This window comes from Aplysia californica, unplaced genomic scaffold, assembly GCF_000002075.1.
Source record: "Aplysia californica isolate F4 #8 unplaced genomic scaffold, AplCal3.0 scaffold00211, whole genome shotgun sequence".
Lineage (NCBI taxonomy): Eukaryota > Metazoa > Mollusca > Gastropoda > Aplysiida > Aplysiidae > Aplysia > Aplysia californica.
Window position 1 is genome coordinate 684109 of NW_004797481.1, and position 25500 is coordinate 709608.

Sequence of the window (25500 nt, forward strand, 5' to 3'; positions counted from 1 at the left end):
CACACACACACACACTCACACACACACACACACACTCACACACACACACACACACACTCACACACACACACACACACACACACACACTCGGATGCTTAAGAAAACTCTTGTCCCATAGAGGACAAGGACAGATCTAGACGTAGGAGATTAGCAGAGCATGGCTTGTTCTAGCCAGGTTACCTAGAACTTTGGCCAGAGGAAGAGAGACTAGCTTTGTGTCAGAGCACAGGCATCTGTGGTCTCATGGCTAAGGCCTTTGCTTTGCACGTGGAAAAAGTTACGTCGATTCCAGCATGGGAAAGATAGTTGATCTCTTAACCCTTTCTACAAAGAAAACCGAAACAGCCAAACTCAAAAGTTGATAGGTGCGTTACACCTAAACTATTTCACAGTTTTTCACCAAACTTCGTCGGCACTTCTATCACCTATTTGTGTTGCAAGTGCCGTAAACCTAGGCTAAACCATACAGCAGTGGCTGTCCCTGGCAGGGTGGAAACAGTCCACCTTTTCTAAATTATCAAAGTTTTGTAAAAATAGGCATTTAAAAAAGCATTTCCACCACCACCAGTAACAAGAAAGAAGAGGCAGAGAGCCCTGCCACCGTGACTTCTGTAACCCCTCTGCTAACAGGTTCCTGTTCTTTGTACCCACGCAGATGGAGGCCCGCTCCTAAGAGAGCCAAGAGTTAGACCCTAGGACATGGGGGCAGTAACGTGTATGCCTTTCTCTTGTTTCCCTTTTTTTTCTTTCCACCTGCATATTAATTTTTATATATATATATATTTGGCAATTTCATAAATTTTTTTGAAAGTACATTATTACTACATTGCGGCTCTCTTCTCTTGTTTATGAAGAGTGGTCCGGTAGATTAATTATACATTCTGTGTTTCTGGTCTTCATAACCATTTTTTCTTTTTTCTACGCTTAAAAGAGCAAGTTTTTTTTACAAGTTATTCAGTGTTATTAAATTTTGAATTCTCTTGGCTAGTGTTTCTTTTGTTGTGTTCCGGAGAGCAGCATGTTTCACTTTACACTATAGTGGTACTAGCAGACGCGTGCATCATACAGTACATTGACATGACAGTATGTGTGTTATTGACATTTGTCTATTTGTATGTATGCACCAGAAGATAACAATAGGAGGGTGAGAGGTAGACTATATACAAGATGCTTCTGTCCCCTACTCTTCTTTTTTTCTTTTTTTTTTTTTTGCCTGCCAATCTGTGGACGTAGCCAGTGTGCATTATAATAAGTTTACCATTTTGTGACCAAGGTGTAGCCGATGAGTCTTTATGTTCTGCTTCATGCAACCAGGGTATAAATACATTGCCTTGTTCTTTTTAGGTCCCCTTCTTAAAGAGTGATGTCTCAAAAGAAACCCAAATTAAACTAAATTTACTCTAATTATAGCAAGACAAACTGCAGAAACCATCATTCATGGTTTAATCGCTGCACATTTTGACAGTTTCTTTCTTTTTTTTTTTGAACAGATAGTTGGCAAAACTCACAGGTTCCCCCTTCTTTGCTGTCCCCCTTTCTGTTTGTCAGTCTTTCTTTTTTCCATGCACTGAATGGGCGTTATTAAAGTCTTTTTTGAACCGGCCAGTCCAAAGTTACTAACACCACGTGGGCAGTCAACATTTTCCTTGGTTATTTTGACATTAACGATATTATATAGTGCTCAGTGTCCCATTTTTAGTTGGGTTTTTTTTTCTTTCTTTTGGTTTCTTCTTTCTTTTGTTCTTTCCAGTCCATTTCTCTGTGGGTCTAACTTTCCACAGGTCAAGCCTTTATAGATGATAGACCCCTTGGTCAGATCCTGTTTAGAGTACCTTTATTTATTTTTGGGCAGTATGTTGGTGTCATCCAAAAGCCATGAGACAGAAAACAGCTAACATTTTGTAGTGCCTGGATTTATTTTAAGTACTGTGGGTTTGTTGTTTTGTTTGCTTTTTTTGGGGGGGGGGGGGGTGTTTGGTTGTTTTTGGGGCCGTTGGCCCCGCGTAAACATCATATAACAAAAGTATATCGGGATGGACTTTAAAAGCAAATAAACTTGTGAACAGTTTGTTTTCATTCCCAAAATTTCTGAGGTTTTTTTTTTTTTTGGGGGGGGGGGGGGATATATAAATAAATTTTTAAAAACATGTTCATGCTATCGTTGAATGTGCGTAATCTAGAAGTCTGACCAGCGACCAGGGAACTGGATTGATTGCTCAGTGGAGGCTATGTCTCGGGGCTCTTGTGATGACCTGTTTTTTTCATTTCTACTTTTAAAATTTGATATATTATTCCCCCTCCATGGCTTTCTTTTGTGATTTTTCTTGGTTTTCAACCCATTTCTTATAAACCGTTACAAGCGAAACAGATTCCATATTTTCTTACTCCAGTTACTCTCTTATTCGTGTTTGTGATTCAACTATGCTTGATTTTACACTTGGCTCCTTCTCCGCAGAGGTTCATTGTCATGTGTGTTGTTCTTCTCTTTGGCTTGGAAGCTGCAGGCAATGCAAAAACTAGTACGATATCTCTCTTTTTTGCGGGTGATTTGTCCCCTCCTTCACAGTCTTTTTCATCTTTTTGGGTTTTTTAATAACTTTTTTACTCTTGTATATCATTGAAGCTTCACCAAAGTGGTTGCTAAGAACACAAATTCCCTGTCACTTTCACCATTTTCTTTCAAAGTTGGTATTAAGATCAAAAGTAAATGAGTAAATGAAGAATTATGAGAGTTGATCTTAGGACTGTTGGTACTTGTTAAATCTTTCAAGTTTTGAGATCAGATATTTGTGTTTACCACCCTGCTGTCATTGGTAGTTGTCACTTATTTTTATGAAGCTGCTTCTGTGTTTGACGGTTACATGAGCTTTAATCTAAGATCATTGCTGTAAGGGACGAAAAAGCAAAGTTTTGGGTGAATGGAAATTTTTCAGGATTGGTGTAGGGTTTATTTATCCCATTGTTTAGTCAGAATATTTCTCTCCCTTAACATTGACAGCAGAATATACCAAGCAAAAAGCTATTAACATCATTGACCAGTGAAACATGCCTTAATTGTCCAATCTTGGGTTTTGTTGAAACATTTGAAGTTTGCCTTTCTTATTCTTGAACACAGTATTCATTAGTCAGTCCATAGGTTACGGTGAGTTTTCACACGCCCAAGACTCACAGACTAAACTTTCTTTTGGGCTCTGTTACGGTCATTGGCAGTGAAGTGTTCCCCTGGGGTGGCTAGTCAAATAGACATGCTTTCGAAATTGTTATTGGTTAGATTACGGTGTAGGAAAGTGGAATCTTGCATGACGTTTTCTGCTCAATACTGTGGGACATTTATAGTATCATTTTTTTTTTTTTATCAAAAGAAAACCAGGATTTAAGGCAGAACTTGTTTGGCATTGGGATCTTAAGGTCCATACCATTATATTCCACATCTCGTAATTTATAATACAGTTCAAGACTGAAATCTTTTCCCTAGAAGCCTACGTATGCCATTTCACTGATATCAGTGAAGAACCACCAAGTGATGGTGAATGCTCTTTGAGCTTTGGGTATTATTGTTTTGTTATAGTGTTGCAGGCACAAGGGCAGTATGTACAGTAGCCTCCAGCTCTGATGTTAGCATGCAGCTTTTGTATTAGTGCTCCCCTGTTTTTTGTTTTCTCTTTCATAGTAAATGCAGGATCGATTTTATGGTCACTATCGTTTTCCCTTCCCATTCACTTATTCAAAACACCTTGGTTTTCCCCTCCCGAGACATAGATTTAGTAGTGTTATTGTGTGCTGTAGAGGAAAGGCTTCAGTTTTTTTGTTTTGTTTTAATTTTTGTCATCAGATCTTTTTGTTTCTTAATTTCTTCCTGTGTCAAGTTTTGATCTGTGGGTATTAGACTGACTGTAAGGACAGCTCCTCTCTCTGGTGCATGTGGGTTCTCTGTGACTATGTCGGTCGTAATGACAGAAAGTCTGTATCACCAAGTCTATCTCTGCTGAGCTCACAGTGTTTCTCTCAATCATCAGTTGATGAAATGGAAAGGACTGAACATTAAATTTAAAAAACATTCCTACAGTTTTCTTCCTTGTTTTTCTTTATATCTCACTTAAGTCTTGTCTTTTGATTTTTTAGATATAGAACTTATTTTGTCTTACTTGAATAGTTTTGATCTTTCAAACATGTTTTGTTTTCATTTTTCAGAGACTGTAAGATCATACGGGACCCAGCCACCATGAAATCCAAAGGCTATGGCTTTGTTTCATTTGTGAATAAACAGGTAACAGCTTGTGTGTGTACATTGTTGCTGATCAGTTTCTTGTTGTGGGTTTGGTATCTTTTCTCTGATTCAGAAGTTACCACTTTAAAAACTAGATTAACAGTGTGGTATTTTGTTCTCAATAAGTTTACAATTTGTATTTGTACCCGCTGTGCTCAAGATGGGGAGAATGTCAGTTCTTATTGTATAGAAATGGGGAATTGAAAAATGTAAACTATCTCAGCCCTTGAAAATGTGTCAATTTGATTTCTTCTGTAGGCTGAGTCCCACCTAAAAAGCTTTGAAAATCTTTCTTACCTCTGTTTTTGGAGTTATATTGTGTCTTTATTTTCTTTCCTTTATGTATTTGGTTGGCGTCTGTCTTGAGCTAATTCTCTGACAGGTAGCCAAAATAAGTGATACGTGACTCTTTTAAATAACAAAACTCAAGTTTCTTCTAGCTGAATGACATTTTGTGTTTTGTTTTCTCAGGATGCAGAGCAGGCTATAAATGGAATGAACAACCAGTGGTTGGGCACCCGGCCCATACGGACCAACTGGGCCACCCGGAAGCCACCAGCTCCTGTAGTCAAAGAGAGTAAGTTTTTCTTCATCTCAAACTTTCCGTTTTACTCCCTCTTTCTCTTTGATTTTGGCAATGAATTGTCTGAATTTTTAGGCATTTTTTCTAGTGTTATATCTTCTACTTTGTTCTTTAGTTCGGTTTCTTTCTACTGTTTCGAAATATCTGTTGTGGCAGAGCAGGATTTCATGTGTGCAATTTTTAGAATGAAAAAAACATGTAAAGGATTAGTAATGTTTGTTCAAGGACATAAAGATCAAAAGTTGTTTCAGTCATGGTACCCTTATTGTTGGCTGGCTTAGTACCTTTGAATGATAATCCGAGCACTTTGAGACAGCAGTGGTGGTTGGTTGGTGGTTATCTCGTGTGGGCTATTCTTTCTACTTTCATTTCTGTTGTCTTCATCCCCTTTCGTTCTCAGATGCTACTGGATCGCTAACAACAACAACATCCCCTTTCGTTACCCAAATATGGGATTTGCTTTGCAGACCCACCATGAGTTACATTTTCTGTTTTTCATTGTAGTTGTACTCATATCTTTTTCTCCAACTACATGCATGATTTGTCTATTTTGTTTCAGACACAAAGCCCCTGGTCTATGAGGAGGTGTTCAGCCAGTCATCCCCGACCAACTGTACAGTGTACTGTGGAGGAGTTACTAATGGCTTGACCGGTAGGGGAATTTTAGACATTGGACAAGCACCTGTTAGTTTGTGGGTTTGATCTCCAGCTGGGCTTGATAAAACATGTACAGTCGGGTGTACCTGCTCTAAGAGCCACCTGTCCAAGACCTGTACAAATGACTACCTTTCACTTCTCCCCTTAACATTTTTGTCTAAATTATAATGACACTATCCGACTTGACCACCTGTCTAAGGCAACCACTTTTTTCCAAGACAATTCATTGTCGTCTTGGACAATTTCAACTGTACAATTTGTCCTGTAGAAAGGCATATTGGCCTGTTTCCTCAGTCCGTCCAGTCCAGTTGCAAATGGGTACAGCAGTTGGAAAAGGATGTTAGAAGATAGTTCTAAGACTCTAGCAAGCTGTGATACTGTACTGTATGTCAGAAGGAGAGGGGAGGGAATGAGATGGAACTATTTAAATAGTATTGATGTGGTGGGCCAAGTTAGTTGTGCAGTCACATAAGCCTGTAATTGTGTGGATTTGCCTCTCCCTATCTCAAAGGAGGATCAGTACAAGGGAAAACTAAAGGCTTGTTTCTTTCATTACATTCTTAGGAGACTATCAAGTCCCTGGATAATTGCATGAATACGATAACATATTAATTTCTGTGTAAATTGACTGAATGGTTTGTACAGCTTTTGAAGTATATAAAGAACAGCTGCTACAGCTATTGTTGCAGGGTGTATCGTAATTGTGATCTGTTGACTGTAAAGCAATGAGAACTTGGGATCAGATGGTGAAGTTAATGGGAGTTTATTGGTAGACCGTCTGGCAGTCAGCTATAACATCTGGCGCTCTTGGGAAGAGAACATTTAATTGAACAAAGTGGGTTGTGGTGGTGAGGGGGAGAAGGAGATGTATACTTCTGATTTATTTTCTAGTTACTCAGTGGATCAGTTGCCTGTGACGAGAAGTCTGGGACTACTGGGAGTCAGCATTCCCATGTGGTCTGCCTCATCTATTTCTCTATCCTGCCCATTCCTTTCCTGGTACTGTGAACGCTATCATGACCATTCACATTTTCAACTCTGCCACTATCACGCATATTTTCAACTCTGCCACTATCACGCATATATATGCTTACACACTCAAAGACTTTGTTAGAACATGATAACATCTGTACCCTTACTCTCCTCCTCCCCCCCCCCTTTCCCCACAATGTTGGGTTATCTATGCTGATGAAGGAACCAGGGAGAGACCCTCCCTTGAGATGCCTGTCATTTTGGCAAGTTGCTGTTTCCCTAATGCAGTGAAAGCGAAAGTCTGTTTCAAGTCAAGAGACAAGTCTTTCTTCTACTCTTTTGCCCCGTCTTCCCAGGGGAGTCGGCGGAGTGGAGCTATCAAACCGCCGTCTGGTCTGACCAACGCAGCTAACACAGTTTTAGAGCTCAATTTGCAATGTTTAAAATTAGAGCCGGTTCCTTTGGAATAGACCTAGGGAGTTGCTCAGGCTCTGCTGTCTGGTATATTCATTTACTTGTTCCTGGAACATCCCCAGAGCCTGTTCTCCTCACTTCATCTTGGTTCGTTCGTCATCTCTGGTGTCTTTAGCGTTCTGAATTGTGACTATGGAGTTTTACTCTTTTCTCAACTTCTTAACTTTCCACAAAGGATTACGGTTGGACCTATGTCTTTGAAAAATGTGTTTTTATATGCGTTGTGCACATCTATTTGTTATAGGTGGTTTATAAAGAAGTCTTTAGGAAATTGTACAAACAATAATGGAAGTAGACAAACATAAATTTAAATGAGCTTGAATGGAATTTATAAAGTGAGAAGACCTTGACTTTTCTGGCTGCTTGTGTCGTTATAATTGTATTGGAAAGAGACTGGCTTCCTGCAATATTCAGTTTTATTAATTTTGCTTTTGGAAACATCGGCAACTTTTTCTGTAGGGGGCTGTATGCTCTCACATAATTTCCTGTCCAATTTGGTACAAACCTTGGAGCGATGTTACTCCAGTTGTTTTTGCCTTTGTTCAGAGGCTCCTCTTTCTCTTGTGGTTTTGTTGCTTTGTCCCCGAGGGGACTTGCTACTCTGGAGATAAGATGTTTGCCACTCATGCCAAAGTTCGTGTTTTGATTCCCAGCTCGTACAGTCCATAGATTGCTTTGGTGTTGTTTTTTCCCATGTTCTTTATTGCACCAACAGTAAAATGTTGAGTAATGGTCTTCTCAAATAAGAGCAAAAACCCTGTGAATGTTGCGCCTTTAAACAAAATCTCAGGTGGAAGTAGAATAGGCTATTAAGTACATGCCTAGGTTAAGATCTAAATTAGTTCTCAGATGGATTTGAATAGGCCATTAAAGTCCATGCCTGGGCTGAGATCTAAATTAGTTCCTTCCCAAAACAGAAACTGCTTTTCTTTGTATAACTAAAGAGTACCAGTGCCTCAGAAAACTGCAAATGGCTTCCTGAAAGGTGAGGGACCTGTATTCTAAGAGAAACATTATTTATGTATATATGTAGAAGAAAAGACATTTGACTTCCCTTGAGGTGTGGCGGAGAATTTGTAAAAACAAAAACTTTTTCTGGATCCTCATGGGTTTTGTGTTTAGCTTCTCTATTCAGTGAGCCTTAAACCTTTGCATCTCTCTCTGAAATTTGCTTACCTCTCTCAGCTCTCAAGGCACTTCTTCCATTTCATATCAGAATGCAAAAAAACTAGGAAGAGAATTCTCCAACACATTCTCTAGGGGGAAGAAATTCACTTAAACATGAAGGACTTCCAAGTCTAAAGGGAATCTTGAAAGTGGGCGGGGCCAAGTGTTTGATGGGGAGCGGCCTGTGATGGCTCCGCCAACACAGAAAAATCAATGGCTGAGCTAGACAATGTCTTTTGGGACTTGAATACAATTTGATTACAAGACCAGGATGTATTAGCGAAAAGAACTTCCTGGAACAAGCAATCTTTGAGCTTTCCTGTTTTTGTTTCCCCGTTCTAGGTGGTAGTATTGTTGTGGGTGCCTCTCCTCCTTCCCCCACCCCCAAACCACCACCACCCCTGTCTTTATTCAGAACTTGCTTCTTCTCCACTTGGAGTTCACAAAGGTTTTCTTACAGTGTGGTGGTTAGTCTGGGATTAGATAAGGGTTTTCCTGCAATGAAATGGTTTAAGATGTTATGAGAGAGTTTTCCCTGCAATGAGGTTAGATTGAAGTGTGATGAGAGAGTTTTCTCTGCGATGAGGTTAGATTGAAGTGTGATGAGAGAGTTTTCTCTGCGATGAGGTTAGATTGAAATGTGATGAGAGAGTTTTCTCTGCGATGAGGTTAGATTGAAATGTGATGAGAAGGGTTTTCCCTGCGATGAGGTTAGATTGAAATGTGATGAGAAGGGTTTTCCCTGCAATGAGGTTAGATTAAAATGTGATGAGAAGGGTTTTCCCTGCAATGAGGTTAGATTAAAATGTGATGAGAAGGGTTTTCTTGCAACAAGGTTAGCTTGAAGTGTGATAAGAAGGGTTTTCCTTGTGATGGGGTTAGATTGAAACACGATGGGTCTGACCAGTAGATGTGGGTTTGACTTGCACTAATACAAGATATATTTAATGGATGGTCTTCTTTTTATCTGAAATAGCACACCGCACCCACCTTACTGAGATCTAAATTGTATTTTTTGGGGTGTAAAGCAACATATTTAAGAAACTGTTTTATACTTACATGACTTATTGAAGCCCTAGTCTGAGAGATTTGATGTTTCTTAAAAGTGTTTCTCCTTTGCTTTGTTTTTTGCAACCCAAACTCTGAATGGGTGGTTTGATTTTAAATAAGTTACATAGCAAGAAAAGGAGCAGGTTATCATTGCTTGCCTAAGTGTGGTCTGCTCCCTCTCCTTTGCAGTGTTCCCATAACTCTACTCTATCCCTAACCAAATCCTGCATTTATGGTACTGTCTCAATGGTGACTACAATATCTACCAAAAAATCTTGAGTACATTTCGGAAAGAGCAAGGATCATAACATCTAACATTTCACTGTTATTTTCCTCTTTCCCTCTGCAGAGGAGCTGATGCGAAAGACATTTTCCCAGTATGGCACCATACAGGAAGTCCGTGTCTTCAAGGATAAAGGATATGCCTTTATTCGGTGAGTGCCCATTTGTGTGAATTTATATCTGTGGAAAGTGTGTGCCGGAGCGGTATGGCAGAATATAATGTTAGAAATACTTGATTGATCAATTGTTCCTCTTATATAGAAGGATGATTTTTTAAATTATTTATTTTGTTTAAAAATTTTCGCTTCTTGAAAATTAATGAATGTGTTAAGATATAAGTGGAGAATGGTGGAGCTTTTTATTTTTAAAATCTTCTCCAAGTTCTTTTTTATATGTGTAAAGAAAGTTTCATATTTTTGTGTGTTGTAATTGTTTTGTGGGTTCTGCTCTATTTTACTAGTGAAGCAGTGTAGATAATAGAAAGAAGTATTATATCCCTCAAAACATTGCTAAGTTGAAGTTTGTCGTGAGATGGTTCCCTTCCTTGCTGATATGGGAAACTTATTAAATTACTAGGACAAGTTGACCCAAACACTTAAAGTTAAAGCAGCCTGAATTGTGTCAAAGGAGTTGTAATGTACTACCGTAACAACAAACTGCAACAAATTGTTGCCAAGAAAAGAGCAGTTGATTGAAGTGATGTGTTCTTTTGTATCCAGGTTCAGCACGAAGGAGGCCGCCACTCAAGCCATCTGTGCCGTGCACGGTACTAGCATCAGTGACCAGCCGGTCAAGTGCTCTTGGGGCAAGGAGTCGAACGACTCGAACCCATCCGCTCAGCAGACAACGTCTAACTCTGTAAGTTTCAATAATCTGTCCTTCCATTTCTCTGCCTAAGACTAGCAAAAAACTGTTTCTACAGTTTCTTTATGTTTTTTTGTCAGGTTCAAAGTTTTGTTTTGTCAGTTTTACAGATAACCACCCGTACATCCCGTACATTTCGTGTGATGTATTTGTATTTGTGAAATCTCTACTTACTTCAAACAACAAAAAATGTGCATGTTTGATGTGTGTTCTGGTGCAGTTTATTATTTCTTTCCTGTCTGTCATCTTTATCTCTCCTCCTTCAGCATTTATTTGACCTAATTGTTTGACGTGCTGTAAAACTCTTTCTAAAACTAAAAACAGACAATGACGAGTGTTGTTGATCCCCGACAGCCGCCTGTGGTGATGGTCCCATCTCAGCAGCAACCACAAATGGCAGCTCCGCCAGCCACAGCACCGTACAGTCATCAGTTTTATAACATGGGATACTACCCCTCCAACCCGTACGCTACAGGGGCACCCACCTACCAGGCGCCCGTGGCCGCTCAGGGCCAGTACATTCCTGCCGGCCCCGGCCAGTGGCCCGCCTACTCCAACTACCAGGCCTACGGGTGAGGACTTAACCAATGAGTGGTTTTTGGGTTGTTGGTTGTTGTTGTGTTTTTTTGGGGGGGGGGGGAGGATGTCAACATCTGGGTTGTACTGGGGCTGGTTCCAATTAATTATTTACAGCTCCTGTCCTGTGACAGAGAAGTGTCCATTTTATTTTAAATAATTACACACTCTGTTAGTTTATCGTGGATGGTTGGCGGGTGCTCTGGTGTGGCTTGCTCCTTCTTTCCTATCAAACCTCCATCGTCCTGATCTCTCCTCCTTCTTTTTTGTGTGGGTGGTTGGCGGGTGCTCTGGTGTGGTTTGCTCCTTATTTCTTATCAAACATCTATCGTATTTATCTCCCCTCCTTCTTTTTTATGTTTGTTACTTCCTTGTAACACCTCTTATCTTCTGGCGCTCATAATTATGACCTTATGCGGTTGCAAGCGCCTTAAAACCTCTACTAAAACAAACAAAACTTCTTTTTTGTTTTTGTTGCTCTTGTAACTTCTTTAATCTTCGGCACTTATATGACCTTATTGTGTTGCAAGTGCCGTAAGTCTTACCAAAAGTAGTTTATCACACAAGCATAATTGTATCATTTTGTATGGCTAAATGTCATCAGGACTATCTTATTAGCATGTATGTGACATTTTTGCCAAGCATGATACTCTAGCAGACTAGCATTGAGTGTAAGTTGGAAATGATTTCCACATATATGGACTAGAGCGCTCTAGTGTGAGCTACAGAAAATTTAATTGATGAAATGTTGCAGGTGTAAGCGAGGATTTTTTGACAGCAATGAGTCACAAGGTCCCACTGTGACATAGAAACACTAAAATAAAAATGTATTTGTTTGAAGAAAGAAAGAAGTATAAAAATGTGCATTTAGTACTTATCTACCACCTGTTAGTTTTTTTCAAGGAACTAATTGCATTTACCACATTTTAATTTGATAGTTTATGATAAAGATGCCACGTGACGGTAGAGGTAAGTAATTTTCTTTTCAACTTTTTCTGTTAATGAATGGTCATTTAGAAAATTTGTGAGGCAGAGAGAGTAGTGTTTGGATGTGGTGACACCTGGAGCCTTGAGCCTGTTTTTTTTCTGCCTACGCTAACAGACTTTCCATTGTGCCCCCACACCCTATTCCCTCCCCCCTCCCCTGCTGTGGTCCCCAGGAGCATGAACGTGCCCATGGGTCAGTACACGGGCATCCAGGTACAGCCCACCCAACAGCAGCAGTTCAACGGCCAGGGCCAGGGAGTTGTTGGCTACCCCATGCCGCAGGGTGAGATTGACAGTTTTCCTATACCGGGCTCCTAGATCAGTGAAATGGCCAGTGTTTTTCTTACCTACCAACCCTTTTTTCCTTATTGTACCACACTTATATTTATCATTATTAATACCGCATTTACCAAAAAAAACTTTGCTGTTTTTATTGGGGGTTTTTCGTATGAAAGATCCTGCTTTTTTTTCATTCATTTACTCAGTGTGTCAACTTTGGGACTTTTTTTTCCCTGAAATTTTGCTGAAAGGGTTATTTTTTTGCGCCCCCCCCTCCCCCCTGGAAGTAACATCTTTGATTTTTTTTATTTTTTTTTCACTCTAAAGCTTTTGGACCCAGTTTCTGTCTACGTGGTTTTTGGTAGTTAATTATTAATTTTTATTTTGTGCAAGACTTGACTTATTGGTTTGTGATACTAAGTATTATGGTGATGGGACCTTGAAGTTTAATAAGCAAACCACTCTCATCTGGGTTTTTTAAAATAGAAACTTATCTCATGTGAAAGTAGTTTTGACTAGACTAAAACTTTTTTTGAAAAAATGTCTTCAGCTTGCTTTCTGAACCTCTTTCTGCCAAGAAATAAACAACAGAAACTGGGTTTAACAGTTTGCCAAAACAATAGCATCTTTATTGAGCTCGTATTTGTCCTCATCATCTTAAAGACAAATCAGCGACAAAACAGGTCATCTCTGCATTGATAACGCTCCATTTTTCTATTTCATTCATAGAAGTCAATCCTCTAAATTCTTTTTGTTTACTCTGTGTGTCTGTCCCGTGATATTCTGCACACACTGTTGTATTTTTCCTGGTTTTTTGCCTTCTTTTCGTATTGTGTGAGTGTTTTGTTGTTGTTTTTATTTTTTCACAAAATCTTCATCATAATTCGTTTGGAAAAAATATTATTTCTAACCTGTGGCTACATTGGTTGTGGGGTAGATGGATTATATTTCTCTACTAAATGTTTTTGATTTCATACTTTGATGTTGTATAGAGTAGTGGAGCTGTTTCTCAGTTCCTTCTTTGGTTGCCATCTAAATTCCAAAAAAGAAGAATAAGCAACTTTTTTCTTGGTGTGGTTTAGCTGATGTTCAGCCTTTGTGTTTCTTTTCTTTTTACCTTTTTTATGAATCCGGTACTCTGCTTTTGCCCTTTTTTTACTTTGCCTCCATCTTCAGCCGTTGAAATTTTTTTTGTGTGCAGAATTCTTTTTTTTTTTCCCTTTCTTATTTTTGCTTTTGAATATTGAAACTATTCCTATTATCACTTTTGGGTGATATAGTCATAAGTATTTTATGAATGTAGGACACCAAAGTTGGTTCTTTCAGAGATTTTTGTACTTGAGGGAGTGAAATTATTTTAATACAGAGAAGTGTTCCACTGTTTTGCTGTCCTTTGATTGCAGGATTGACAGTTCTGTGAAAAGCATATCATTTCCCAACAGAGACCTTCCAGTACTTTTTATCCACTTCTGGTCTCCAGGGATTTCTCATTTGTCCTTGCTAGATGTGTGATCTGATTGTGTCTGAGCCTTTAGCCTTGTTTGTTCACTCGTTCTGCCTTCTCCTGAGTGCCAATTTAGTTCCTATCTTTAGACCGTCCGTCTCCTTTCTTTTAGTGTCAATGTCTTATATAGATCCTTGAGCCATCTAGGCTGCCAAACTCAGATGTTGGTCTTCAAAATGGTCTTCAAAGATATTTTCTGTTAATATGGAGGTGCCAGGGTGCATAGGAATCCTAATGCCAGTTTCATTTCTCTAACTTGTTTTCAAGCTGTTCTTTAAGTCAAAGGTTTCCATCTGCTTTGTGTGATTCTCATTCCAGGGCATTAGATAGTATAACCTCCCTGCTCTTGCTAAGTGAGTGATGGTGCTGAAGAACTTTAATTTGCTCAGGTGAAGTTACCAGACTTCTCACCTCCTAATGGTTCAGTTTCTTTTCCGTCATGCCCCCCAAAGTCCTTGTCTTTCACCATGACATCTTATTGATTGCCATTGTCCTCATCGTCATCCCTGGGCCTCATGTTCTCTGTCATTCACTGTGATTGTAATCCATGATTTATGAATTTCTGCTAGAAGACTCAGAGTCCTATGTGGAGGGCTGAGAGAGAAGGTCGTCATAAGTTCCTGCTTGTGTACAGCTGTAGGTATGTTTGCTGACCGGAGGCAGATTTCTTCACCATGCCTGTCAAACCAAACCCTAATTTTTTCTAATGAGCACACTGACATTGCAATAGAGTACTGGTAATTAAAGCCCTGTTTAAGAAAAAAAAATTTTTTAAACTCATTATGAAATTATAATCTTTAAAAATGCAGTGAGTCGGGGGGTGGGGGTTCAAAATTGGTTCAGTGTGATCTAAAGAAAGAATATCATTTTTTTAAAGTTGACTACAAAGGGTCACCATAAGAAAAGAAAGGTGTGGTGAAAGATCTGGCTGGGTTTGCATGACATTGACCTCCTAGCAAGCGTGTGGTTTTGAAGATGTCAATAACTGTAATGCTTTCACCTGCAGTCCTCTCATGTGAGCTACTGGTGTGCGCGCGTGTGTGTGTAAGTGTATGTGTGTGCGTGTGTTTGTGGTGTGTATTTGTGTGTGCGTGCGTGTGTGTGTGTGTGTGCTTGGGGTGTTCTCTGGCTAAGCTCAACTCAACCTACTCATCACTTACTTCTACTGACTCTCTAGCTAGACTTGAGCCCTCTTCCTAACAATGTGAATGTTTTCTCAGTTGTGGTTTTGTGTGTGCGCAGTGGGTGAATAATATGTGTGAAATCTAAAATAATGTTTGCATGTATCTGTTTACAGAATAACCGATTCTGGGCAGGCTTTTGTGAATTTTATTGAGCATGTTAAGTGCAGCTGTAAACAGTGAAATTCTATGGAAGAGCACAATTAACTAAGATCTTAAAGATTTTTCATAAAAATTTGTGCTCAGTTCATGAAATTTGGCAACAGAAATAAAAACAACTATTTTATACCTCTTGAGAGAAAAAAAAAAGTGCTGGAAGAATAAACAGTCCACAGTATATGGGAGAAAGAGAGGGGGGTGCAGGGGATGGAGAGATTGAAAGGAGGAAAGGAAAGCAAAAAGTTTGTGTGCTGCTTCTGTCATGTAGGTTTCACCATCCCCGTTGAATGTATGAAGATGATTTTTGTGCTTGAGTCTGAAATGATTTAGAAGAGAGACATTGCAGTGAGAGGGAAGGCTTGAGTGGGGAAAACATGATGCAAGATGGAAGACAGCATTGTGTTATTTTGTAAATTTATGTTAGATGTGTCCGAACTCTGTTCCTCTCTTCCACTCCTCATCATTTCTTTCTGAGGCTTTGTTAAGATATTTTCATGTTGCTGAAGTTTTGGCCAGGGTTTTTTGTCTTCTGTGCACAGGTGTTCCAATGTGCTGGACAAATCACTCATCCAAGTATCTGTATGAATTTGACAGTACTAACTTTGATATGAACTGATGAATCATATTTATGTAGATTCTCAGTATTCTGTCTCTGAAAATTAATTTGTTCAGAAATGTAAAGCAAAATACTTCAGATTCTTGATTAAAACTACTAGTACCTTCTTCTTCTTCTCATTTATCTTTAAAAATGGACATCCCAGTCTCCAGTGTAAAGGCTGCTGGTCCCCGTAGGTCCTCCAGGCACACACCCCCCCTCCCCATTCATAGAGCGTTGGATGGGCCAGTATTCCAAAGTGCTGCGAGCACTAGTACCTGTAAATAGGTGTCCATAAAATCCTGTTACCTACTACTCAGTGAGTTTTCCTTGGGACTTTTTGTATCAAAATCATTATTAGCGTGCGCGGTTGAAACATTCCTGTACTGTACGTGGTTTCTGTGGTGGTTTGTCTTTATCGTGTCCTCATGTCTTTGTGACATGGCAGTGTTGGTCGTGGTGAAACTTGGTACCTGTGTTTTCTCCCGGAAGTGTTTCTGCCCTGTTTGTCTGTTCCCAGTTTCCCTTCCTGGTCCATGCAGCAATGCTGACGTTTGTACAGACCATTACAGACCATTGACCTATCTCTATATATAATATGTGTACGCTGCTAGTTTTTTCATAACATCTGTTGGTTTCAACGTTCATTTTGAGTCTGAGGTTTTTTGTGGTAGGAGTATGATTGGAATCTGATGTCTCCTCTGGTTTTTCTGAGAGAGGGAATTCCTGTGGCTTCAGCTACTCCTTTGTTTCCAAAGAGGGTACAGGAGCGCTCTTCCCTAAGAATTGTACCCTTTATTTGTATCTATGAATTATTTTTTAAAAATGTAATTCTCTTTATTTTACTTTGCTTTTGTTCTTATTGGTTTTTTTATTTGTCCCATAAATTTTCTTTTCTGATGTCTTGTGAAGATTTCATGTCAAAATGATCATTTGAATTTTTAAGCTTTGTTTTTCAGTTTTAAAAAATACTCTTCAAGATTTTGAAATCTTACAATATATAGACATACAATTGATGAAGTTGATGCAGAGATGACTGGTTTTTAGTAACATGGTTTTGTTTTCTTTAAATTTGTGTGTGCATTTTTCCAAGGACAATTTTTCTAGCAGTCTTTAGGTGTTTGTTCCCTCAAAGGCCAAATCACTGATCTAAGCCTGGTATAGGGCCTTTTTTTTTTTTTTTCTTAAAACATTTTTTATTCTTTTTCGATTGGCTTGGTAGATTTCAGTGCAAATACTTAATTTGTATTACATCTGGCTTCGGTTTGCACTATCCTTCTTTACAGGTTTCTTTTTTTCTGCTTGTCTGCACCACTGCTCTTGTCTTTTCTGTGCTTTTCTTTTTTTCTTTTCTTTTTGAAATTCGTCACTTTATTTGTCACTAGTGAGTTTTAGAAAATTCCTCTTGGTTTTTTTGCTAGTTTCTTACAGACTAGCGTTTTGGGTTTTTCTCAACTCAATGTTATTCGCTTTTTTTTTCCTTGCTCCTTGGCTTGGCATGTTCAAGGTTGATGTCTTTTTGACACTTTTTCATTTTCTTTGCTGATCCCCGCTCTCTTTCCTCCCCCTCCCCCCCTTTCTGGTTCTTAATTAAACAAATTGAGAACAAAGTGGCTGTGACAGCTGTTTAAGTATGCTAGCTGCCATCCCCCTTAGATTTTCTGTAAAATTTGTCAAGGACATGAAATAGATTACAATGGCGTTGAATGTGGGGGGAAAGGTTGGCCTCTTTTTAAGCCTTGTTTTTCGAAATTCAAAATATGACTCTATCCAGTGTCCAGCAAGCTACATGCACTTGCCATAACTTCTAGGAGGAGCAGGCAGGGTGTGCTTCAAATATGACTTGACTAGCCAAAGATACCTTTGTCCAGCAGAACCCTTGTCTTGAGAGAGTAATGTGAACAAGGTGCCAGTCCTGTCCTTGGTAAAGAATTGTTTCACCCATAGAGGGAGAGTCGGGTCAGTTGAGATGCTCTGTGGGTCTCCCAACTCTGGGCTACTGGTCAGCTTCCCACTGGGATCTCTCTTGTCTTACCCTTGTAGAGGGAGAAGGGAGTTGCTGGAGGGGGTGCTTCTATCAGTTCATGTTCTTGTGCAGCTCCATGAAGTCAAATATTCAATCAAGACATTTACATCTGCAAGTAGATACGATAGGGAGACCTATCTTTTGGTGTTTTGCCCTACACTGTAGACATAATACAAAAGTTCAAAAAGAAGGCACAGGTATCTCTGCTGTGATGATGCTGCTGTGTATATTTTCTCCTTTGTCTCAAATAACAGACATTCTTTTACTCTTTTTTTCCCCACTTTATCCCCCCACTGTCCTTACTTCTTTTCCTCCTCTTACTAGTCTTACTCCCTTGTCCCACTTCATGGGGTGTGCATGTGATGTGACACCTTGAATTCAAAAGATGCTGTGACATTTGACGTTGAGCAACACCCTCACAGGGTTCAATGAGAATGTGATGTCTGTTTTGTCATATATGACACTGGTTCCAACTTCTGAGGGCAGTCACATTACCGGCACACCTTGTCACTGGAGCATTACAGTAACCACCTGCTTTGCTTGTTTCTCCAGATGTATTGCCCCTTGTAATCCACTGGTGTGAGTGTATTGATAACTTTATCCCTCCCACCCCCACCCCCACCTCTCACCCAACGTTTAGCTGGCCTCAGCCACTGACATGTTGCAAAAATTTCTGTTTTTCAGCTCAACACCCACAGGTTGTTGTCTGGCTAAATGACTTAACAGCAACACCTTGAAGTTGGCTCTTTTTTTTTTTTTTTTTTTCATTTATGAAAAACTTCACAAAATTGTTATTTTTAGTCTGTTGCCCACCTTTGTTGAGTGGAGAAGCTTCCATTACTCTCTCTCAACTTCTTTTGATGCATGCTTTTTTTAAAAGTTGTCGTGTTGTCAGAACTATTCCTTACTTTGCATCTTATCCTGTATGGTGTTGGGAGCAGAGCAAAATGTTTTAACTCAACTACGTTTGTTTGTCACATTTCAATAAATTTGCTTTGAAAAAGCAATTTGGGTATTTCTGAGATCAATTTAGGACAGAAAATAGATTTTGTGATTGGAAAATTTTAATAGTTGTTTTTCTAAATTCATAGTCTACATTCTTTTTTCCTATATGGGAGTAATTGTGTGAATGCATGTGGGGGCTCTTTATGTTCTGTAATATAATATCTAATTTTTGACTCTCAGAAATTTGCTTGTTTTTCTAGTCGTTGGAACGTTGAACACAGAAAACAATAGTTCTGTGGTTCATTCTAAAAATTAACATTTACCTATTTTAAATTTAGTGACTAACGAAAGTCCACTTCAGATATTTTTGTTAACTAAACATAGCTGTTTTGTTCTCATTAATTGATGTACAGATATTATTTAGTAAAATATTAGACCATACTTTTACCTCTGCTTGTTTGAGTGAAATGCTCATTTTGCTGTCTTGAATTCCAAAAGCAGGAAAAAACTTTCCTTCTTTGGAATGTTCAAAGTAGGAGAGTAAAGTGAAGTTAATGAGGATTCTTAATCTCAAGTTGTAAGTTCTGAATCCTGAAGGAGGGGGTCCCCATCTTCATTGGGTGCGACTGGAGGACTGGCATTTTTATATATGTCAAAGAAAAAGTTTTCTGACCAAATAGAACTTAGAATTAAGTCTGTGATCCAGCCATTTTCAACTAATAAAAATGGCTAATAATGTGGTCAAATTAAGCCTCTTTTGTTTGTGGCTTATTTAACAACTATAATAGGAAACATTTGCTAGGACTCGTTGTTGTTGTGTAAGGTTGTTCAGCTCTTCTCCTTACACCTTTCCCTACCCGTACATCATTGTGGGGGGGGGGGGGGGGGGGGGTATTTGATAGAATGTCCTGCTTCTGGGTTATATTCGGCACAGTCTGACTTGGCCTTGACAGGCAGGATCAAAGCAGCCTGCCTCCTAGATAATCTAAGAGTGTGTAGATGGGGCAGGAAACATTCACTGCATCTTACAGGGATCATAAGTAACTGTTTACTATGACAGACAAGTGTATGCAAGCTTAAAACTGTCTTGAATTTTTATTGATTTCCTCAAGATTACAAGTAAAATGCAAAAGTCTAGATTTAGAATTTTATTTGAAGTCTTATTCTGTTAATGATCGCTTTATTGCTTTCCCTACAGTTAGGGATTGAATGTCAGAAAGTATGTTTCTGTACTTTAGTAGGATTATGATAGCAACTGCCCAAGTACAGTGCCTACAGGTATCGTAATAGTGTTTTTGTTATTGAATGGGCTATGTATATATCTAAATTGTCTGAAGTTATTGACAGTGTGTTCAGAATATTAAGTACCATTTTGACCGTGTGTTACTATGTGTCCTTCCATTTGTTGTTATTCTGTGTACTCTCCTGGTGAAAGTGTCAACAAATGAAGGCTAAACAGTTTGTTTCTGTCTCCCCCTCCCGTTGTCTTACAGGCTTCCAGCCGGCCCAGTGACTTTCATTTAGGTGACTAGACACGGAGACTCAACGGGACCCACTGCGCTCTCAGGCCGGAACATCTGGGAATAATTTGGATCAAGACTATGTTAGATAACGGATTTATAGGATATTTTGCGTCTTGGGTTTGCGACTCGGACATTGTAAGAGGGTCGTTGAGGATGCGACACATGGTAAAGGAAGGGGGGGAAAATAAAATGCCACTTTTTGATTGATGATAAGCTGAAGACCGCAGGTTGTGGGAAAAGATTAGAAAACTGCTGCCACGTCCCGGAAGCTGAGAGCCTGTTTAGCTGGCTGGATCAACGGGACTCCCCATCTTCCCATGTTTTTGATACATGCCTGCACTGGTGCGGACGATGGTTTCTATGTGTGAACATTACTTTATGAGAATGTGTGTAAACGTTGTGTGTGGAAGAATAATATAACATGTGAATGACATATGAATGTAATGGGAATGTGTAAGAGGGTATAATGTGTAAGTGAATGAATATATAGTGTTGTTGTTTAACTGTACATTTGTTTTTCGGCCATTGTATGTGTGCCGCTTGTCTTGGTTTGTCCACATGCTCACTTTGTCGTGTACAGGAGATGGATTTGGATTATGATGTCCGGTTTTGTGGTGTTTCCTGTTGCTGATGCTGTAACTGTATCATGAATGACCTATCCGTGGATTCTGTTGTGGAATGTAAACTTGATTAAAGTATTTTGTCAACATGACTGTATTGTTTGACTGGGTCCAAGTTGGGCTAGTTCTATTAATGTGTTTTGTGTTTTTCACTGGGAATCAACTGTTTGACAAGTTTCTAGGGGGAAGATCTTTGTGTGAGCTCGTGCCTATTGTATATTGCGGAAAAGGCGTACATGTACGCACAAGCACTCACACACTAGCGCATGCAAACACACACAAAGATACACACACAATGTGCGCGCAGTCTGATACATTGATTTAATTAATGAAGCTGATGAGTTTCTTGTTTTCATGTAATGATCATGCCATATTTCTCTTGAAGCTGTAAATACATGTACCTTGTTGTGATGTATTCTACTCTGGGCCCCCAGCGCAGGTCGTACCTGACTCATCCACAGACAACAGTTTGGAAAAATTCTCACTTTTCTTACAACTCCTGTGGCTGATGCTCATCTTTAGAATTTTCCATCGTTAATTAATGATAAGTTTTTGTTGGTTTCCCCGGGATGGGTTGTTCATCAATTCTTGGTTGTGTAGGGGATGGACAAGCTGAACATTTTGGTGTTCATTTCAAACCTCAGTTCATTTTACAGAGTATTCAGGTCGCATCAATATTTCAACTGCGCTGAATGTTGACAACTCAAGAATTTTTTTCTTCCAACTGGCAAGTGATTTGATTTGCTTATGTTTCGCGTTATAATAGTTGATTTTTTTTTTTTTTGTTTCACTGAAGTAACTTTTTTTTTTAGAATAGAGACATTAGAGCTTGTTTTAAAAGTGTATCTTGTATTTTCCTGAGTAGATCTAATTGGTTTGGTGTTTTTTTATTTGACTCGCATTTTAAAAAATATGAAATGCGTTGTTTCTGTGAGGGAAAATCCACAGATTGTTAATGGAAGCTGTCAAGTCTCTCTTTGCCAATTGTATAGTTTATTTATTTAAATTTAATGCAGTGCCTGCTAAAACTAGCTGTCGTTTTGTGGCTGTTTGTACCAGGGTGTTGGGCTCAGGAGGAGTGCTGTGTAGGGTTTTTCTACTGAAATGATTCTTGTGTTTGGTTTGCTGTCAGGGTCCGACTGGCCTGCCAACCCACCATGAGCTCTGTACAGATGACGTTGATCCATTGTGTATTCACAGATGACACTGTTCCATTGCCTGTACTTTCCCATTGATTGTTAGGAGTGATAGGCCCTAATGTTTTGTGATCTCCATGAGGCAGGGATTGAACGTTGCCCATCTCTGTTGTTGAACTCTCGGCTGTTCTAATTTTGTTAAAAATCCCTTTAAAAAGATGAGCTACGGTACCCTGTTCTCTTTCGTTTCTATGTTAGTTTGACAATGTTGTCCAAGTTTCCAACCTTTTTCTGAAAGAATATTCTACCTCTTGTGTTTTCTGAAGTTTGACATTCTAAAGTGTGATAATGATTGTGGGAGGGGGGATGGGATAGTTATGTTATAAAATGGTCAGATAAATAGAAAGTTAGATTGTTGGAAGAAGAAACCTGCCTTTTTATCGTTATTTAATGGAAAGTTTATTGTTTTAGTTTAATTTCTGTGCTGTGACTGTTTTGTTGGAAAACTGTTTCAGTCTAGCTATTCTCTATCGTGGTTTACGAAGTAGAGCTTGTAGCTCTGATCTGTCCCATTTGTTATAGGTTTTAGAGGGATAGAAAAATGACTATAGTTCTAGAATGAGGAATGGGTGCTTGTTGTATCCCTGAGGCCTCTCTTGTGGTTTTCTTCTAGATGTCTATAGTTCTTGGAGTAGTGTATTATATAAAATAAGTATGGATCACTTTCTTAGACTGAAGTGTTCCGTTCATGTGTTGAGGGATGCACCATCTTACTTGTTGCCTTGACAACTGTAAATAAAGGGCACTTTATCATTTTTTTGACCGTTTAGTTTTATGGGCTCTGCAGACCAGAAAGAGTTGATGATAGCTAAGACAAACATGTTTTGAACACATATGAATGTAGTCAATGTGTTGTTCATTAATATAATTGTAATAACTTGTTTTTGGACTAGGTTTTTCACTTCAGTATCTCATCTCTTCTCCATGTTTCATGTCTGTGTGGTGAATATGACAGCACATAGTTCAAGAGTTGATAGTGGAGATTTAGATGTGTTCCACACCTTGTCATTCTGTCCTTCAAGTACGAGGGGTGTGCGTTTCTGGTTCAGCAATTCAAGCACACTGTCCCCCCCCCTCTCTCCCTCTGTCCGTCTCTCTCTGTCCAGTGATTTCCTTTATGTTGCTACAGGGTCTCTGTCTTTGTCTGCCCACTGGGCTCAGTGCAGCTGTAGTGGGTATGTGTATCCATCTTCCCACACAGGTATGTGGTTAAGTGTTGTGTTAGGGATTCAATAAATTGAATAATGTGTCAATCCCCTTCCCCACCTTCCCCCAGCATAACATGCAGGTCATAACCGTGGATCTGTCATGTCTGTTATTGTCTTCTTGTTTGTTTGGCTTGTTGTTGGAGGGTTCCTCCTCTCGAGTTGTATGAAAAGAGCCAACAATATCATTCCTCAAAGTTAATTGAAAAACGTCTGGAGCAGAAAGAATTCCATTTGTCATCCTCATACAAGTCTTTTTGTCACAATGTTGAAGATTGTCCCCCCCCAAGTTGATGTTTTTGGGTTTTCTCATTTTGTTGTCCTCTTCAGTAGGGCCGATAGATTCTGTGGCTTCGGACAAAACGTTGCTCTGAGCAGAAAAGTAGGAGTTCTCATGTCTGGTTTTGTAATGGTTTCAGTCTTGATACAATAATAATGTGTAGGTGTGCAATCTTTGCCTGCAGTGTGATGTTCTGCTCAAGCCAAGGGACAGCTGTGTGCCTCGCCACCTGGTGGGAGCCGTGCTGGCGCCGCTGGGGAGACCACTGTGCTTGTCCTTGATGTGTGAATGTACTTTGTACCTTTATGATGTGCACTACAAGTTGTATGATGTTGCGTTGTTGCTGCGCCCACCTTTAGAATGTTCTGGGATTTCCCTGTTTGTACTAACTGACCTGACCACACAGCGTTCAACAACCTGTTTGTTTATTTCTCTCTCCTCCTCCCCCCCCCCCCCCCCCCCCCCAAAACTCTGAATAATGAGCCTCCCCTGTTAGACATCTGCTTTATACCATGCAGGGTTGTTTGTTTTTTTCACGTTGGTCTTCTCATTATTTGGTGGAGGAAATTCATCATAGACACAGTAAAAGGAAAAAAAAAGTCATAACTGCAAAAATGACGGAAAGGTTGGTTTTTTAATTAAAAAACATGAAAAAGAATGTGAGTATTACAAGTGTGAGTCTGCCCATTGCGAGTGTCATCGTTCCCACTTTTCCAAGGGTTGGGTGCCGTTTCACCTTCGTCATTTACCTGTGTGCTCCTCTCTCCAGTTACCTAGCCCACAAACCCGTCAGAGGTATTTCTGGGATCTCCAATGTTGAGTTTTTCAGCGGCGCAAGTTTCTGGTGTGTAGGAGAGTGCTTGTTACATCTGTATATAGCTTCACTGTTCGTGTCCATGATGATAACATTATTATAATACATAAAATGGATCTTTGTAATATGAATAAGTAAAATGATCATCCCCATTGCAGTTTTGTTCATTGTCCATTGATTGACATGCACACTCGACAGTTTAGAAGACACATGACCTGATATGTTGAAGAGGAGAAGAGGTATGTTACCTCCAGCTCAATGGTAAATCCTTAAGCATTTTTTTTCCCAGACACTTTATCATAAATATACATTTCGTCTCTTTTGTCCAATAAATAATATGTTGATGTAAGGGGTTTTCTGTTATTTTTACTTTTTTTTTTTTTTTAAACCGTTGTTGGTTATGTTCAAATTTTTAGATATTTATTGTCAAATTTAAAAGTATTGTTAGGTTCTGTGGTAGGTTATTGTTCAGGAGTCTAATGGTATTACATTCTTTGTAATAAACACTTTGTTCTGGGAAGACATTTTGTGTGTAAATACGGGCGTTGTTTGTTTTCTGAACTGTCTGGTCTCATTCGCACTGAGGCCCGCCTCCATGTCTAGGATGTCTTCTCTCTGTCTGGTCCAGACGCAGGACTACAAGACTTGGGGACTGTCCAGGTCGACTGCCCCACCTGCATCCCAGGGCCAGAGAGAGAGAAAGAAAGAGAGAAAGAGAAAGAAAGAGAGTGTGACTGACTTGTTTGGAGAGAACACACAATGAGAAACAACTTATGCAGTAATTGTCTTTGAAATAAAGAGGATCATCATCATTCTTTGAGTTGTCTAGTTCTTTGTGTGCGAGTCCTTTGTGGGTGCATATATATGTGGTGAAATTTTTATGGTACAATTTTGTGTCCTTTCGCCTGTACCCGAGTGTTTTCTTGTGGTATGTGTTTTCTTCGTGATTATGTGCTGTTTTATTATCCTTTCATATCAACAATCTATCGTCCTTATATTCTTCTTTAAAATGCTTTTTCTTTGTGTTTGTTACACCTCTAATCTTTGACATTTGGTACGTGAAGGAGGGCTTTTCATAACATACATGTGGTAACAAAAAGGCACATTGACCGCTTGAATTTTCTGGAAAGTCAAGTGAAGGTGGGGGGAGGGGGGGACAATTCTTACAAAAATTCACCAAGCTCGGGCCGTACCAGCACTGAACTTTGATGTCAAGCAGGGCTCACAGAGAATTATCTTAGGGGCCTCAATTAGCCCGCGGGCAGCGAGTCCGAGGCTCCTGTCGTAGTGTAGC

General features: G+C 39.4%; 1 protein-coding gene across 4 annotated transcripts in view; it reads left to right on the plus strand.

Moving 5' to 3' along the window:
- LOC101859642 (nucleolysin TIA-1) overlaps nucleotides 1-25018 on the plus strand; it is a 95854-nt gene extending 70836 nt beyond the window's left edge. The window contains exons 4-11 of one of the 4 annotated variants that reach the window (XM_035970032.1): nucleotides 4192-4267; nucleotides 4739-4844; nucleotides 5410-5502; nucleotides 9520-9604; nucleotides 10172-10310; nucleotides 10641-10888; nucleotides 12053-12209; nucleotides 20062-25018. In XM_035970032.1, the coding sequence (XP_035825925.1) occupies nucleotides 4192-4267; nucleotides 4739-4844; nucleotides 5410-5502; nucleotides 9520-9604; nucleotides 10172-10310; nucleotides 10641-10888; nucleotides 12053-12197 (892 nt within the window). In that variant the 3' untranslated portion in view covers nucleotides 12198-12209; nucleotides 20062-25018. The remainder of the gene's footprint in view (nucleotides 1-4191; nucleotides 4268-4738; nucleotides 4845-5409; nucleotides 5503-9519; nucleotides 9605-10171; nucleotides 10311-10640; nucleotides 10889-12052; nucleotides 12210-20061) is intronic. The other 3 variants (XM_005099386.3, XM_035970033.1, XM_035970034.1) reach the window with 3 other exon arrangements.
- The last annotated feature ends 482 nt before the right edge of the window (nucleotides 25019-25500 follow it).